This window comes from Urocampus carinirostris, chromosome 15, assembly GCF_059441175.1.
Source record: "Urocampus carinirostris isolate Australia breed hairy pipefish chromosome 15, RoL_Ucar_1.0, whole genome shotgun sequence".
NCBI lineage: Eukaryota > Metazoa > Chordata > Actinopteri > Syngnathiformes > Syngnathidae > Urocampus > Urocampus carinirostris.
In genome coordinates this window covers 17,386,204-17,400,985 of record NC_142363.1, presented here as the reverse complement: position 1 = coordinate 17,400,985, position 14,782 = coordinate 17,386,204, and the positions used below count along the sequence as shown (strand labels likewise).

At 40.1% G+C, this 14,782-nt stretch overlaps 1 protein-coding gene across 1 annotated transcript; it reads right to left on the bottom strand.

Annotated features, from left to right (window-relative positions):
• Positions 1-81: 81 nt before the first annotated feature.
• On the bottom strand, positions 82-14,491 carry LOC148351725 (basal body-orientation factor 1-like). Its single transcript, XM_088354898.1, has 11 exons — positions 14,387-14,491; positions 14,066-14,318; positions 13,936-14,001; positions 7,844-7,987; positions 7,679-7,759; positions 7,553-7,623; positions 5,554-5,698; positions 3,493-3,974; positions 1,866-1,970; positions 578-625; positions 82-390 (listed from the first exon to the last, which is right to left on the bottom strand). The coding sequence occupies exons 1-11, from the start codon at positions 14,428-14,430 to the stop codon at positions 312-314; spliced, it is 1,518 nt and encodes a 505-aa protein (XP_088211024.1). The 5' UTR covers positions 14,431-14,491; the 3' UTR covers positions 82-311.
• Between the last annotated feature and the right edge of the window lie 291 nt (positions 14,492-14,782).

The window sequence follows — 14,782 nt, the reverse complement described above, 5'->3', positions numbered from 1 at the left end:
TGCTGAACTTTCTTATTATTGTTGATTTAATTATAGAAGAAAGTTTGTGAGATCAGTGATTTTTTGTTTTTGTTGTACAAGTTTTGTCATTAATTCCGAAAGGGTTTTTAATAAAGATTAGGGTGAGGCATTTGTGTTCAAACAGGATTTCCTTAAACATGGAAGGTTAGTTTACAAAGAAATTTTCTTGCCAGGTTTCATAATTAACAATGTCAATTCACTCATTACGAGAAGCCATGCAAACTCACAAAGAATACAGCAAAAGTCAACTAGAGAAAAGCCTACCAACGGCCAGCAAGGCCTCGTGGAGGTCATGTAGCTGGTTTCTCGTCGAGGAAGTTGGCGGGTTGGAGTGACCCAGGCGCCTGAGTGACGAAGCTTGACTCCTCTCTAATTCAGAAGGAATTTATTATCATTACACATGGAGAAATGTAACGGATTCATCACTCGTGTTCTCACAACACGGCCTCTGTGCAGCTAAACATGGAATGCGGGACCTAGTAAATTTGCGTAGGCTTTATAATTGCAAGGATGAGGTACAGCTTTTATTTCCGCAACATTTCATTTGCTGTCTTACCCGGCGACGGGACTGTCGGATGAGGCTGCCTGGGGATTGTTGGCTCTCCTGTCAAGGGGAACAAAGATTTGCAGTTTATGCGTTATGCATTGGTTGTCTCTTACCCACATGAAGTCCACACACATGCTCTCAGAGATGCTCATGTACACCATATCATGCGATGGCCATACTGTACATCCAGATAGGCTCAACAGTCGCTCTCCAATCAGTTTTCCAGCTGCGCTCTAACCACAAACGTTCAAAGGACTAAATAAACTTAAGCGAGCATGTGAGGAAGGGCCAATAGCCTGGAAGTGCATCAACGTGACCAGATGTTTGCTTCTATTTTTACTATTGAGCCCAGACGCTTAACTTTTTTAAGTAGCCGGATGGAAAAAAAATAGTTGAAGGGTAAGTGATTTTTATGGTATTCTCTTCAGCAGAGAAAATGACTGTTAAAAACATTAAAATGAGGGAAAACTCAACAAAAAGTCCTGTTGGGATGATGCACAACCAGTTTCACTTATACAAAATCATGCATGGACTTGCTCCTTCATATCTTTCAGATTCAACTCCTGTAAGTTCCTGTCCGGAGCATTTGCTCTGAAAATGCTAATGTCTATTAGTGATCCCAAGAGCAGAGAAGAAATGCGCAGGGCGCCGGTGCTGTGGAATGCTCTGCCCACTGAGATTCGATCTGCAACCTCAGTGGAACTGTTTAAATCTAGGCTTAAAACACACTTATATTCTATATCTTATGAATGGCCTATATTTCATGTTGACAATGTCTGTGTATTGTTTGTCAATGCTACATCCATTGCAACCTGGTCATCCTTTTTATTTTATTTTCCATTATCTGCACCACGGAGGAAACTCACGCAGGCACAGGGAGAATGTGCAAACTCGACACAGGAAGGCTGGTAGCTGGATTTGAACCCATGGCCTCAGAACTGTGCCGAGGACGTGCTAACCACTAAGCTGCCGTGCAGCCTTTTTTATTTTTATTTTATATTATACTTGAATTACTTTTTATTTTGTTTGATTGTTATTGCAACATCCATTGCAGCCTGGTCATCCGAAAAGGGGGATTACCACTTGTGAGGCCCCTTCTCAAGGTTTATTCATTTTCTTTATGCTGAGTTTTTTGAGTTTTTCCTTGCCCCCATGTAGGTTTTAGATCAGGGCATGGTGTAATGATAGTCCGTAGTTCACAATAATCTGTGGTCTGTGCAGCCCTTTGAGACTCCTTGTGATTAAGGGCTATACAAATAAACATGACTTGACTTTCTTCCTTTGAGAATGCATTTACCTGTGCCTTTTTCTGTTCATTTTTGCAAACCAAAGACGAAGAACTTGCTCCTTTTGTTCCCAAGAGAGATCCGAAATTTCCACTGTCGTTTCTGGTTGATGTACCCTGAAAAATAACTTTTGTAACTAAAATACACAATTTCAGAAATGTAAATGCAAAAACAATCGTCCCATCAAAATGTAACAGTTGTATAAGTATGAAGTCAGCAAAATCAAGAGACAGTAATGGAGTAAATCATCAATAAGGGAATAATATTTGACTTAAAATATGATCAAAATTTAGGAACGGTTTGGATCTGTCCAAAAAGGTTTGAAAATTATGGAACAATAGGTCAGAGGTAGAGGTAAGATCTTAAGCTTAAACTGTCTGGTCTGGTCTAAAATTTCAATCATTACGTTCAGGTTCGGGGGGGGGGCTTCTCTCGCTGACTTTGTTTTTTAAAGCTATCCACCCGTCATTGTTTTTTGTGTCGCTGGGTGGAGAACATGTGCAATAGATTCAGTAGCCCTCTCTCAGCATGTACAACTTCTAGACCTAAAGAAGCAGGAATCAAGGGGGGTGGAGGTATTATGCCTAAATCACCCTTCCTACACCATAGTCCTCACAAAAATAAAGAATAATTTTCGGGTTTGCTTCGGGCTAGGTCCCTCAAATAAAAATAATCGATCAATTACATACAAAAACCTTGAAATAAGATGTAAATTTGGGTGGTATGGCTTGAATCCATCAAAAACATTTGGAAATAATAATAATAATACGGATCTCGAAAGGAATAAAATAAGGTTTAAAGATGGGAATGAGGTGTGTCCTGAACTGGAATTATATACAACAACTTAAAATAGTATGTGAATGTAGAAAGAACGGTTGGAATCCATTAAAAATTTTTTGAAAAATCAACTGGATCCTGATGGAAATGGAGTAGAGCGTACTGCGAGGAACTGGATCATGTCATATTTGCAATAATAAATTAACCCAATCTAAAATCAAAATGTAGAAAGAAATGTTTTAATCCATCAAAAACGTTTAAAAAATGATTGAAGACTAAGTCATGTCAAACTAGAGAGGGGTGGAATAAGGCATCAAGAAGGAACTAGGTTATGTTTTAAATTACAAAAATACACAACAAGCTAGAATAAGATGAAAATTTGGATAGCACTGTTTGAATAAATCAAAAATGTTTGACAATAACTGAAAAACAAGTCAGCAGGATCCACAGAGGAATTGAAGAAGGGGATGAGGTCTTTAAAATCGAAATGTTACACAAAAACTTAATAAAAGATGAAAATGTGGAAAAAACGCTTCTAGATAAAGTCAACGGGATCCAGATGAATGGAGAAGGCCGTCAAAAAGGGAAAGTGGTAGGGAGTCAGTAAAAAAGAAGAGCTTAACTAATCAAGAATTAAGAAGGTCATGGAGTAAAATGTCAAAAATCCAAGTGTGGAATATATAGATAAGTCAAGCAATGAAAAAATGGAGTAAGGCCTCAGGCATTAAGGGGTGTAAAAACTTGAGTAATGGTTTAATTTGCGGAGTTATTATCGAAAATTCAATGACAATGAAAGGTACAACATATGTGTGAAGGCCATCGTCTTCACTATTTCCCCAAAGAGATGAAAAGAAGACGTACCACCGTGCTGCTTCCTCCATCTCAGAATAGACCGAGTTGGTGCTGTATGGAAGGTCCTGAAAGGTGCGAATGGGAGGGAACTTGATCCTCCCTGCTGTGGCTTGTCTGATCGTCCAATGATAAGCTCGCTGCGCTTCCTTTTTGTACTGAAGTCGACTGGCCGCTATCTCTTCCTTGACCTGGGCCAGAGCCTCGTGGAAGAAGGACTCTAGCTCAGAGCGCTGCTCCATGACAGCGCCGGCCAAACTCTTGATGTGCTTCACTTCCTTCTCCCGCATGGAAAGCAAACTACGAAGCTGATCTAACTCGGCCTTGTCGACATTGGAGCTGATCCTCATCTCCTCAAGGAGACGCTCGAGTTCATTCTTTTTGTGCTCAGCAGCCCGCTCCAGAGAAGTTACTTGATCTTTAAGGAGGCTCAACTCCTTTTTTTGGGCCACCAGCTGAGCTGCATTTTTCTTTGCTAGCATTTCCAATGTCTTCTGAAAGAGTGGAGACAAGACAAAGAACTTGAGTATTTGGCTTTTTGGGTGAAATTTTACACAGGACCCAAAAGGTACAGTGGCCCCTCTACATACGAGAAACGAGAAATTCGAGATATGAGATATCCTTTGTGGCCAGCCAGGGTTGGTTTGCAGCATTCAAGAAGAGAACTTGCAAACACTCTGAAGTACAGCATGGGGAATCAGCGAATGCAGATACCAGCGAGTGCAGATACCAAAGGCATGGATGAATTTATGCAGTGCTTTGTTTTACTCATTTCTGAGGAATGTTACATCTCACAGCAAGTGTTATACGAGACTGACCTTTCGGGGAAAAAAATACTATGCAAGAAAAATACAAACGGAAACAGTTAAAGGGGAAAAAAAGAGAAAATTGTGCTGTAAAAAGTGTAAAGTTGGCAATCGCCGACTTTCTTCCATGGTAAGAGCTCACAATAAACTAGCCTTTTGTTTTGTAAATATCTCATTCATATTATTACTGTAGTTCTATTTAGGGTTAAGTTGGAGGCTTTTGGGAGGATTAATTGTTTTTCAGTTATTTCTTAGGGAGAACATTGCCTCAAATATGAAAAATTCCACATAAGAGCTCGACCCGGAGACAAATTCATCCACTGTACTTTGAAAATACAAGTGAACTGAACTTAATCTCATTTGAACTTTTTAATGAGCTACAGTTTATCACAACTTGCTATAATTTTTAAGGGAACCAAATTTTAAAATTGCTGTCTGAACAAAGGAGTCACCATTAAAAAGTTGAAAGTTAAAGGTTTCAGGGATGGGGGTTGAAAGAGAGATGGAGAAAGATGTCATGCTTGTGTCATGGGTTTTTCTTTTGGTTGTATTTGTTAGTTGGGCATGAAAATGGTGAAAGTAAGAAAAGGGCTGCTTCAAGTAGAGTCCAAACGCCAACCCAAACCCAGAGCAAGATGAAGAGAGAAGAGTTCATTGGACCTGACTGAGGCTGCAATGATGTCACAGGCCAAGAGATAGCTGCAGAGAGTAAGAGAGTTCTTAATTCCGTCCAGTTCCTTTAAAGAAGGAACAAGAGGTGTAAATTTTGCCTTCAGGTCCTTGAAACATTGCAAAAACTACTAAAGCAATAAGCAGTTGAAAATATATTTGAATGTTTGTGGAAAATTCATTGAATTTTGCATTTATCTTGAAGCTGAACATCAGTGATTCCTTTTAGGTAGTGCAAACGGAAAAACAATAGTGGAATTGTATCCCAGGCTGAGCTGTTGGCCCGGGTTTGATTCCCAACAATTTACTGTCTTCATCTCAGAGACGCATGCGAGTGCAACCAATATTTATTTGTATTAGGGGAGACCACTGAACCTGTCGGATAGCGGAAACTTGCCGCAACCGCTGAGCGGGGAGAGAGACTGCGCGGAAAATACACAGAAGCAGAACAAGCAAATAACAAGAAATGAGGGCGCCTGAATTAGACATTTCATAGCTGCTATGATTGAAAACACCAAAATAAAGGGTTGTTATATCTCGGCATCGCCCAATAATAGTAGCCGTGTTGTTTTCAGTCCTTTTTTGGCTCCTAAGTCACCTTGTCAGCTGCCAGGGCCGCATTTTCCTTCGACAACGAGTTTGCCAGTTTTTGCAGCTCGTCCACTTCCTTCATGTGGTGCTTGAGTGTCTCATTGAGCCGGACGTTCTCCTTGAACACACAACGCGAAGCGTCGTCCAGCTGTCTGAAGGGACGCCAGCACAAAAAAGGAAAACTGATTATTAGTCATTCGGAGAGGGTAGTTTGCTGCTTTGTTTGTTTCTTGAGAAGTTTTATAAATAGGTATTCCAGGGGTGGACACAACAGAGTGGGTGAAGCTTTTTTCTCTTGTCGGGCTGTTCTTTCTGTCTACTGACTAGTAGGCTAATTTCACTTCTCTTGGGCAAACACTTTTGGGGTAGCCTGACTTATTTTAGTGGGTTCAATATTGAAAATAAAAATGGTACAGGGATTTCAGCCGGATAGTGCTTACTAAGTATTATTAGGGATGGGCTAATACTAAAACTAGGACGCTCCCCTACTTCCGAACATTCTATTTACGAAAAACGGTAGATACGAACATTGCTGTCAGTTAGATTTTGTATTGTGTGCCCCTTTTTCCGAATAGAGGACAGTACTGTAGTGCTTCTTTCCGCCGCTACCGGCGTGTTGTGGCGCTGTGAGAGGTGACCCAGCATCCACCCCTATGAAGAAATCCGCTACCTCTTCCTAGTTCGTGTGTAAACATTCTCTACTGTATTTCCAGCGCGCTAAGAATATTTTTAATGTGTAAAATCTCGTGATCCATTCAATATGGTTGGTGTAAAGTGTAAAGAATAGGCGAGCCATTTAGTTTGAAATTAAAGTGGAATAAGAAAGCTTGATGCGGTTGAGAAAATAGTCGGAAAGCTTTTTTTTCCTGACCCTTTTTACCACGGAAGAGGACCTCTTGAAGCGCATCTTCCAGACGTAAGTTAAACTCAACTTTATTTAACTTTATATAGCATATTATTTTCTGAAATGTTTATTTTTTTAGTACAAAACAATACAGGTTACTCATGCAAGCCTTAAACATACTTATATCAACCTTAAACATACAAAATATAGCAATGAAGCAACTTACAAACAAATTCAACTTATGAACAATCGTCTGTATCAGCATTCAACATTAAACATCATTTTCCGAGAGGGATAAAGAATTTTCAGACGTTAAAAATGTTTTTGTAGCACCATTTAAGTGTGCTATTTTCGCAATGAAAGGGCAGGAACTTTTATATAGTCGAGATATCGATTTGTAGTAACAGTATCGATGACAAAGACAAAGACACAAGAATTGGGTATTGGTATCCATCTAAAAAATATGGTATCAAATTTCTCTCTTTGACCACGAGGGGTCGCTGTATTGTCGTGCAACTGAAAAAGAGTGCTACAAACCACAAGGAAAGATAAAAACTATCGAGCCTCAAAGTGACCAAACCGAATGATTTTTCTTTTCATGTATTTGCCAAGCCTTTCACAAAATTTTGTTTTTTTTGTGTGTGTACCCTTAGCAATAAGATGGCCGACAATCATCTCAACTCCCTCTAGGTGAGCCTCATGTTATGCGAATTAAATACAAATTTCAAGTATTTTGAAATAATTTTATATGACAACTCGTGTATTTTTGCTGATTATTCAAATTACTATTGTTTATTTAATGATTGAAGGTTTTTTTTAAGCGCATTGGGGCGCTAAATAATACACAGCGTCCCTTTAAATTGATTCTACTTTAATAATAGGTATACAATTTTGTCTTTTTTGCAGATTTTTTTTTATTGTTGAGTCAAGCGTTAGCTCATTGCCCAAACTGGGCCTCAAACTCTCCTCCCTGAAGGCCTTTCTGGGATGCGTGGGATGTGATTGTTGGCTCAGGCCGCTATCGAGCATATGACCGACCAGTGCGGCTCAAAAACAACATGAAAATCACACTAAATGATGTATTTATAAGGTCGAATCGTTGTTCTTTGGTTATGAACGTGCAGTAAAAGATTAAAATTAGGCTGTCGGCGGGCAGACTCACAAAACTGCTTCATGGTGGGCTTGCTCCTCCACCTGCGCGATCGCTTCCTCAGCATCCCTCTCCAATCGAGCCTGTCAAGAAGACCTATTTTGTTTCTGTTTTACGACATCTTCACAAACGAGATACCTTTTCTTTGAAGAACCTGTCCTCCATCTTGTCACGGTTTTCTCTGTGCTCCTTCTCAGCAAGCTCCATGTGTTTTCTAATCTGTACCAAGTATTATAGACATAAGCTAAACCACGAGCCGCTAATGACGAGTGATAGATCTAATAAAATAAGTTTGGTACGCACATCTTCGAGCTCTTGCTCCATCTCAGCTTTTTTCCTCTGGAACTCTTCGATAGTCCTGAAACCGTCCTGTATTTTCTCAAACTCGCCCGCTCGCTTCCTGAACAGCTGTTTCATCTTGTTGATTTCAAATGTGTAATTTTCAACCTGTCGAAAGTAGAGACTTTGCTAACAAGATCCGAGGCACCAGATCCCACCGTGTTAGGAGCGTACCGACATAAGGTCATACCAGTTGAAGGAAATACCGCAAGATGCCATCAGAGAAACCAAAACTGTATAAGAAAAAATTCGCAGAGCGACCAAAATGACAAGAGAGTGGCAAAACATGCACCCACAGACATGTACAAGATGACTAAATAAGAGGTCATTACCCATTTGATTACATCTTTAGGCCAAATCCATGTTCTCCGAATTTGCTTTGCAGATTTTTGTCCAACATAAGAAATATAATCTGCTAACGCAGAAATATAGTACTTTCATCGAAGTATTCCGCAAGTTATATGTTAGCAGTTTAATTCTTTATAGTTAAAATTGTTTGGTTAAATCTATCACAATTCCAAATTTATGCTGTCTAAGCACTCTCCCAGACGCCTCTGTTGGTAGGGGATCATTTTATTGCCCAAAATTGTATCTCTGGCATCTGCCACAGCTTTAATTTTCTGACAGGCCTAAAATGAAGATGTTTCCATCCAAGGCCTCATTTGATGCCACATTTTACGAGCATAAAGAGTTGCTAGAAGGACAACACAAAGAATGATGTAAAGCAGTTGAAATAAAAATGTAAATGGTCTGCTTTTATATAGTGCTTTTTAAGTCACTGAAAACCTCCCAAAGCGCTTACCCATTCAGTGTCTTGCCCAAGGACACTTCGACACAGAATATGGAGGAACCGGGAATCGAAACTACTACCTCTTGATCCCAAGAAGAGCGCTTTACCTCCAGACGTACTGCTGAATCTGTTATATTGAAATCCTCTTTTCAAACTTAAACATGAGACTAAAGTCTTTACAATATTATATGTTACTATATAAATTGAGCACTACTCCAACATAAATTATGTGTAGAAGGTAACAATACTTTTATTAGGGTTGTCAAAATATTACAATACAATAATATACTGGTATTTCAACCTAGAGTATTATAAGATTCTGATTGTCACGCCCAGTACTAGCAGGGGACCCAAACGCGTAACGTTTCACACAATGCTTTATTAAGGGATCGGGGAAGTCAGGGCGAGAGGACAGCAATCTGGTGCTCGCTGGGCAGGTGGAGCGGGAAGCCCTCGCGTGGTCAGAGATCGGAACAAATCGGGCAGCCGGGACGGGAGAGAGAGCGTGGTCGGATATCGTAACAAGTCGGGTAGTCGGGATGAGTGGGAAGTCAGGGATCGGGGATCGATACAGGAAACAGAATCAGGATACGGGTAGCTGGGACAGAACAAAGCTTGGATCTGGGATCGATACAGGAAAAAGAATCAGCATACGGGTAGCCAGGACAGGAGAACGGAGCTTGAATCGGGGATCATTGCTGGAAACAAAATGAGGATACGGGTAGCCGGGACAGGAGAACTGAACTTGGAACTGGGATCGATACAGGAAACAGAATCAGGATACAGGTAGCCAGGACAGGAGAACAGAGCTTGAATCAGGGATTGATACAGGTAACAGGTCGAATTAAAAACGGGAGCCAGAGTCAAAAGTGCTTGCCTTGCATGCGCTGAGGTTTGCAGACGGACTGACCAGGAGTGAATGAGAGTACTGAGTTTAAATAGGAGGGGAACCAATCAGGAAACGAGCAGCAGCTGGAGCCAAACGAGCAGGCACAGGTGAGGGCAATGGGCAAATCATGACACTGATATGTTCTGATAACAGCAAAAAAAGATGGTGTTGTTTGCAGTGTTGGGAGTAACGGGTTACAAAAAACAGGCTTGTGAAACAATTACTTCTGTCAGTAACGGGTTCTGTAATGTGGTACTCATAAAATGTTGTAGCCCAACTGACGTTACAACATGGTGGGTTACTCCGCTACCTATTAGAAGCAGATCATGAATTACGACGTCCACATAATGCTAAATGTTGCCCCTTTACTCACAACCTGCAAAGTTAAATGCGCCAGCACAACTGAAGTTATGGTTGCAGTACAGAGTATGAGAGCACTGTATCTTTTGTCACAGAGATAGTCTCCCTACTGTATATACTTGCATTTATGCCGTATTTACATTTATAAAAAAAATACAGAAATCAGGAAGTAAGTTGAAAGAAACATCTCCTGGATGCAACTGGCACGCATCATCAGTGATGTATCCCGGGTTCATTGAGTGTTTTGGGTCTCTCAACATCAGACGCTCTCGTCCAGGTGACCCAGCGGAGGTTGATCTCGCCTCCACTTGCATCCCAGTAGGATCTGTCCTCTTGAGCCATAGCCACCTTTTTTTTTTCTGCAGCTTCGCTAAATTAATGGAGGTCAACTGTGTGTCACCAGTAATAAATGGTAGGCAGCGCATAAGGAGAAGGCATTTCTATTACAGGAACAACCAAATCTGGAGCGAATGTGGGCACAGAATATATAGTAAAAGTGGGCTGAATTTTGGACTTTTGATTTGTAAAATCATCTTTGCAATACATTATGCCTTGAGATTTATTAGGTAAGGTAGTGTTTTAATGTGGTAAATTGTAATGGGAAGAACTTCCTGTAACTGAAAATGTAAGCTACATATTACCTTCATTTTGACCCAACAATTATATAGGGAGAAATTTATCTCAGATTTATACGGGTAATGTTCAGATCCACAAATATGTTCTGGATTTACTGTTACTCAAGATTTTAAAACTATATGTCATGGTCGCAGGTTCGAATCCCGGCTCCTCTGTGTTATATGTCGAAGTGTTCTTGGGCAAGACACTGAATCACTAATGCCCTCAATAAGCAGGTAGGCGCCTTGCATGGCTGACTCCCTATTGGTGTGTGAGTGTGAGTGTGAATGGGTAAGTGTGAAGCACATTGTAAAGTGCTTTGGGAGGTCTTCATTGACTTGAAAAGCGATTCACAGTGTTCTCGTTTGCCCGCGTCCCTGCGTCCTAGACGCATCATTTTTGCTGGGGACGCATAGTGTCAAATAACTTTTTTGACACAAAATTGTCATTATTAACCGATTACTTTTTTTTCCAAACAAAGATTTACTGCACTCCAAACTTTTCGTCAGGCACATCCGCCATTGTTGTTTTGGTTTTGCGGTTCGAGTTTTTGTCTGCACGCCGATCTCGGCCAACGAGATCTCGTTGCTTCGAGATTACGTCATTGCTGTGGTGGTTGTCGTCGAGGGAAGGTGAAAATCAACACAAAATTGGTAATTTCTTCAGTGTCAGTAATAAGTCGAAACATAATGCAGAAAGTGATAACAACTGCAATAATTCCGGCAAATTATTCGGAAGATCACGGAGGCTAGGAAAACACGAGTGTACAGTAGAAGCGAACGATTCGACGAAAGAAAATAAACAAAAAAATACTCCTAGCAAGAAAAGGACTTTTCTGCCAAAATGGACTAAATTATATTCCTGGTTACGCAATGAGGAGGATGATAATGGATTGGACCTTGAGAAGGCATTACAACTGTGGCGGGACAGCAAACCTCGAAGAATATATGAACTGAAAAATCTGACGTGATAACTTGCTTTGTATTACCAATTAACTGTGATGATTAAAACTGCATGAATATATAGACTAATAATTCAGCAATATTATTTTGTATAATGTACAATATTTTTGTGAACTGAAAAATCTGAAGTGATAACTGCTTTGCATTACCAATTAACTGTGATGATTAAAACTGCATGAATATATAGACTAATATTTGAGCAATATTATTTTGTATAATGTACAATATTTTTGTGAACTGAAAAATCTTGAAGTGATAACTGATTTGTATTACCAATAAACTGTGATGATAAAAACTGAATGAATATATAGATTTGTATTATATATTTGTCGCCGATTTACAATTTCAACCTCGATAACACTAAATTTTGGGGACCCATAGATCTCTGTTGGGACCCATAGAATTTTGAGCATGCGAGTCCCCGGGATCCATCACTTTTCAGAGGTAAAATGAACACTGCTATATAAATGCAGACCATTTAAAACGCTCAAAGAGACATGATAATTGCACACGAAAGATGAAGAACGTAAATAGCAGATATATTTGTTGATTTGCAAAATACACGATTAACACCGGATTTCTTCTGTTAATGGTACTGGAGAAAATTGAAAATTTGCTTTAAAGTGCTTGAAAACTGCTTGAATTTGGCCATTAAAATGGTGTACAAAACTTACATGTGGACGTTTTTTTTTTTCAAATCAAGGTAAATTGATAACCATATGCAGTATATACAAACAACCATATAAATTACAAATTTATATTCACTTGGCAGTTTAGGCTAAACAAAATCCTTGATGTATGAAATTGTTAAAAAAGAAAAAAACACAAGGTCTCATTTTTTAAAAACATTAAAACAATGTAACCCACCAAGAGGTGTGGAGCTACTGAAGACCTTAACAAGAATAAATAATGAAAGAAAATTGGTAAAAATGTTTTTTCCTTAATGAAAAGTTATTCCAACTTTCCGGGACTCATGGGCGTAACCAGCTCATTTTTGGGGGGGTGCTGAAGCACCCTCAAATTCAACCCAAGCACCCCCAGAAATAATAGCAGTTATAAAACTCTCCTTCCCATCATAAAGGACAGGATAGGCTTAAATATAATGAAAAATGTTAGATAAAAAAAAAAAAGTAAAACAAAACAAAAATATGAAAAACGCAGCATCGATAAGACTCCACTGCCTTGAAATGGTTCAGTCCATTTGATTCCCAGCACCACTAAGTATTGCTGTAGTTCTATTTTTTAATAGTATTTTTGTAGAATATCTGCACTAACATTGTTGTAGTATTTTTGTATTATTGCTGAATTTATATTTTTGTAGTATTTTTTTCACAATACTTCTGTAGCAGTATTTTTGTATTTTAGTATTACTGTAGTGCTTTTTTTGTAGTTTTTCTCTAGAATTATTTTTTAAAGTGTTTCCATACTAGTAGCTTTGTAGTATTTATTTTGTATTTGTTTATTATTAATGCAGTTGTATTCTTGTAGTATTTCTATAGTATTTTATTCTTATGAGAATGATGACGAAATAATATATTAGGTGTCTGTTGTTAAGCACTAAATTTGATATTCCATTTTGTAGTAATTTGCAGTATTTTTCAATTTCTGAAGTAGAAATTTTGTTGCAGACACACAAAGGGGCAATGGTGACGGAGTTGGCACCAAAATCATTTTATTTTATCAGTAGTACTAATCTAGTAGATCTACTAGATTAATTTTCGTTTGGCGGGCCGAAAGAAAAAGCATGTGGCCCGCAAGCCATAGTTTACTCACTCACTCTGTAAACCTGTGGATTCTGATAGTTTGACCCGACTAGCTTAGCCGCTCAAAGGGTCGTGTCCTGCCAGGTTTTATAATAATAATAATAATAATTTCCTTTGTATTGTCATTCTTTGTAACAATGTACACAGAACGAAATGTCGATACACCTGACCCGTTGTAGTGGGTCGATGCAGCCGCAGCCAGAGGGCGCCGCCATTATACCAATTAGGTATGTCTCGGTCGAGGCGCGAACCAGCGACCTCCCAGTCTCAAAGCGGGCACACTACCATATGCATGGTGCCGGGCAGCACAGCGGCGCAGTGGTTAGCGCGTGTGGGGCACAGTTCTGAGGTCATGGGTTAAAATCCAGCTACCAACCTTCCTGTGCGGGGTTGGCATGTTCTCCCCGTGCTTGCGTGGTTTTCCTCCGGGCACTCCGGTTTCCTCCCACGTTCCAAAAACATGCATGTCAGGTTAATTGGCCGGTCGAAATTGTCCCTAGGTGTGAATGAGCGTGTGAGGTGTCTGTCTCTGTGTGACCTGCGATTGGCTGGCAACCAGTTCAGGGTGTCCCCTGCCCACTGCCCTAAGAAAGCTGGGATGGGCTCCAGCACCCCCGCGACCCTACTGAGGATAAGCGGTGCAGATAATGGATGGATGGATGCATGGTGCCGCTTACCAGTTTGTTCTGCCGCTCACAAGCTAGTGCTTCTTGACTTTTGAGCGTTTCATGAAGTATATTCATCTATGAGGAACATACGACACGTTAGAAATATTATTCTTGACTATAAAGTCGTAAGACAGAGTACCTTTTCATCTTTGGCCGCGTCCCGCCTCTGCCAATGGGCTGTGGCTTCCAGCATTTGCCGCTCAGCGTGCGCCAACTTGTTGCCAAGTTCGTGGTTGGCGCGCACCAGCTGGCTGCAGCTCTCACGATACTCTGCGAGATTCTGCTCAGTGACCCGCAGTCTCAGCTCCCATAGGGTAATATTTGCCCTGGCATTCTCCAGGTCCAAGTCTTGTTCTGTTTTAGCATCCCGTTTTTTGCTCTTCTTTCCTCTCCTGAATTAAAGTAGAAGTGTCAGCTTTATAGCCAAAATCGCACCGAAAGAATAAATGTGCTCACTCACCCTGATTTGAGCTTTTTCACATTGACAAATTTCTTCCTGTGCATTTTCTCTTCTTCGAATGACAACTAGTGAAGTTAGGTTAAATGTTGTGTCACCAGCATCACTCGTGGAACGAGTTGTGTATTGACGTTGCCATGGAGACGCGGCCTTCAAGGATTACGGCTCACATTTCTCTGCTACAAGAGCCTGCAGCAGTGGTTTTCAATGTCACAGGCTTAACTTTAGGAGATGTAACAAAATACTAAAAACACTGCTGGTGCAGTTCCACATATGAAACCAAATAACATTTTCATCATGAATTATCAAGACTTTTATTGACAACTAGTCTGCGAATCATTCTAAACACATATTTGGTTGCCCTGACACCAGACGAATAAGTAAGATATTGTAAAGCCA

What these genes read in the sequence shown, in the direction of transcription:
- LOC148351725 (XM_088354898.1), bottom strand. Translation starts at nt 14,430, where the DNA reads ATGCACAGGAAGAAATTTGTCAATGTGAAAAAGCTCAAATCAGG. An exon ending in TGGAGCAAGAGCTCGAAGAT is followed by an intron (nt 7,760 to 7,843) that starts GTGCGTACCAAA and finishes TACTTGGTACAG; the next exon opens with ATTAGAAAACACATGGAGCT. An exon ending in TCCGACAGTCCCGTCGCCGG is followed by an intron (nt 391 to 577) that starts GTAAGACAGCAA and finishes CTTCTGAATTAG; the next exon opens with AGAGGAGTCAAGCTTCGTCA.